The sequence below is a fragment of the Monoraphidium neglectum genome, assembly GCF_000611645.1.
Source record: "Monoraphidium neglectum strain SAG 48.87 unplaced genomic scaffold scaffold02298, whole genome shotgun sequence".
NCBI lineage: Eukaryota > Viridiplantae > Chlorophyta > Chlorophyceae > Sphaeropleales > Selenastraceae > Monoraphidium > Monoraphidium neglectum.
The window spans coordinates 349-1,435 of NW_014011330.1; the positions used below are offsets into that span (position 1 = coordinate 349).

General features: G+C 65.6%; 1 protein-coding gene across 1 annotated transcript in view; it reads left to right on the top strand.

The window, feature by feature from the left end:
- Positions 1-215: 215 nt before the first annotated feature.
- Positions 216-1,087, top strand: part of MNEG_10398 (adenylylsulfate kinase) — a gene marked incomplete at both ends in the record, with an annotated part of 1,701 nt that continues 829 nt past the window's right edge. The window contains 2 exons of the mRNA XM_014041129.1: positions 216-229; positions 327-472. Of these exons, the coding sequence (XP_013896583.1) occupies positions 216-229; positions 327-472 (160 nt within the window). The remainder of the gene's footprint in view (positions 230-326; positions 473-1,087) is intronic.

The following is a 1,087-nucleotide window of genomic DNA, read 5'->3' on the forward strand; positions in this document are numbered from 1 at the left end:
AGCCGGACCGTGATTTGATCCCACCTGACGCGATCTGATGTGATCTCATGTGATCTCATGTTATGTTGTGTTATGTGATTTGCCTCAACGGGGCCCTCGGCCTCCTGCGCCCCCAGGGATTCTGGGCACCACGGCCCATGATTGGTCTATGCCGGCCTCCGGCGGCCTGCGGCCGGCGGGCGGCCGGCGCAGGGCCGCGCCGCTCAGCATATGTGATGAGCTCCGCCCCGTGCCCGCGAGACTCAAGCTTCCCCAGCCCCCACGCCTTGCGCGCTGTCCCGTCACGCCCGCCGCCGCCCCGCCCCGCCCCTCCCGCCCGCCCGCAGCCGCGACCGCGACCGAGCGCGCGCCCTGCTGCCGCCGGGGCGGTTTGTGGAGGTGTTCATGCGGGCGCCGCTGGAGGTGTGCGAGCAGCGCGACCCCAAGGGCCTCTACAAGAAGGCGCGCTCCGGCCAACTCAAGGGGTTCACCGGTGCGTCGTGCGCGCCGGGGCGTGCGGGGCGAGGCTGGGGCCCGCCGGGCGGGGCGGTCTGGGGCCCGGGCGATCTGGGGCCGGCGAGGAGGGGAGGGTGAGGGAGCTGGGTCCGAGGGCTAGCGCCCACAGCCCGATGCGCGCGGTCGCGCGCGCGCGCGCGCGCGCCCACACACATACACACACATGCACACACACGCACGCACACACACACACACACACACACACACACACGCACGCACACACACACACACGCACGCACGCACGCACGCACACACACACATATGGACACGCACAGCCTATCATCCCACACAAATCCACTCGCACAGCTCACGTTTTCACACACACAACACGACACTCACACACTCGCACTACGTACACAACATACACACGCGCAATGCACACACACACACACACACGTGCGCGCACACACACGCACGCACGCACGCACACACACACATATGCGCACACACAGCCTATCATCCCACACAAATCCACCTGCACAGCTCACGTTGTTTCACACACAACACGACACTCACACACTCGCACTACATACACAACACAACACACACACACACACACACACACACACACGCAATGCACACACACACACAC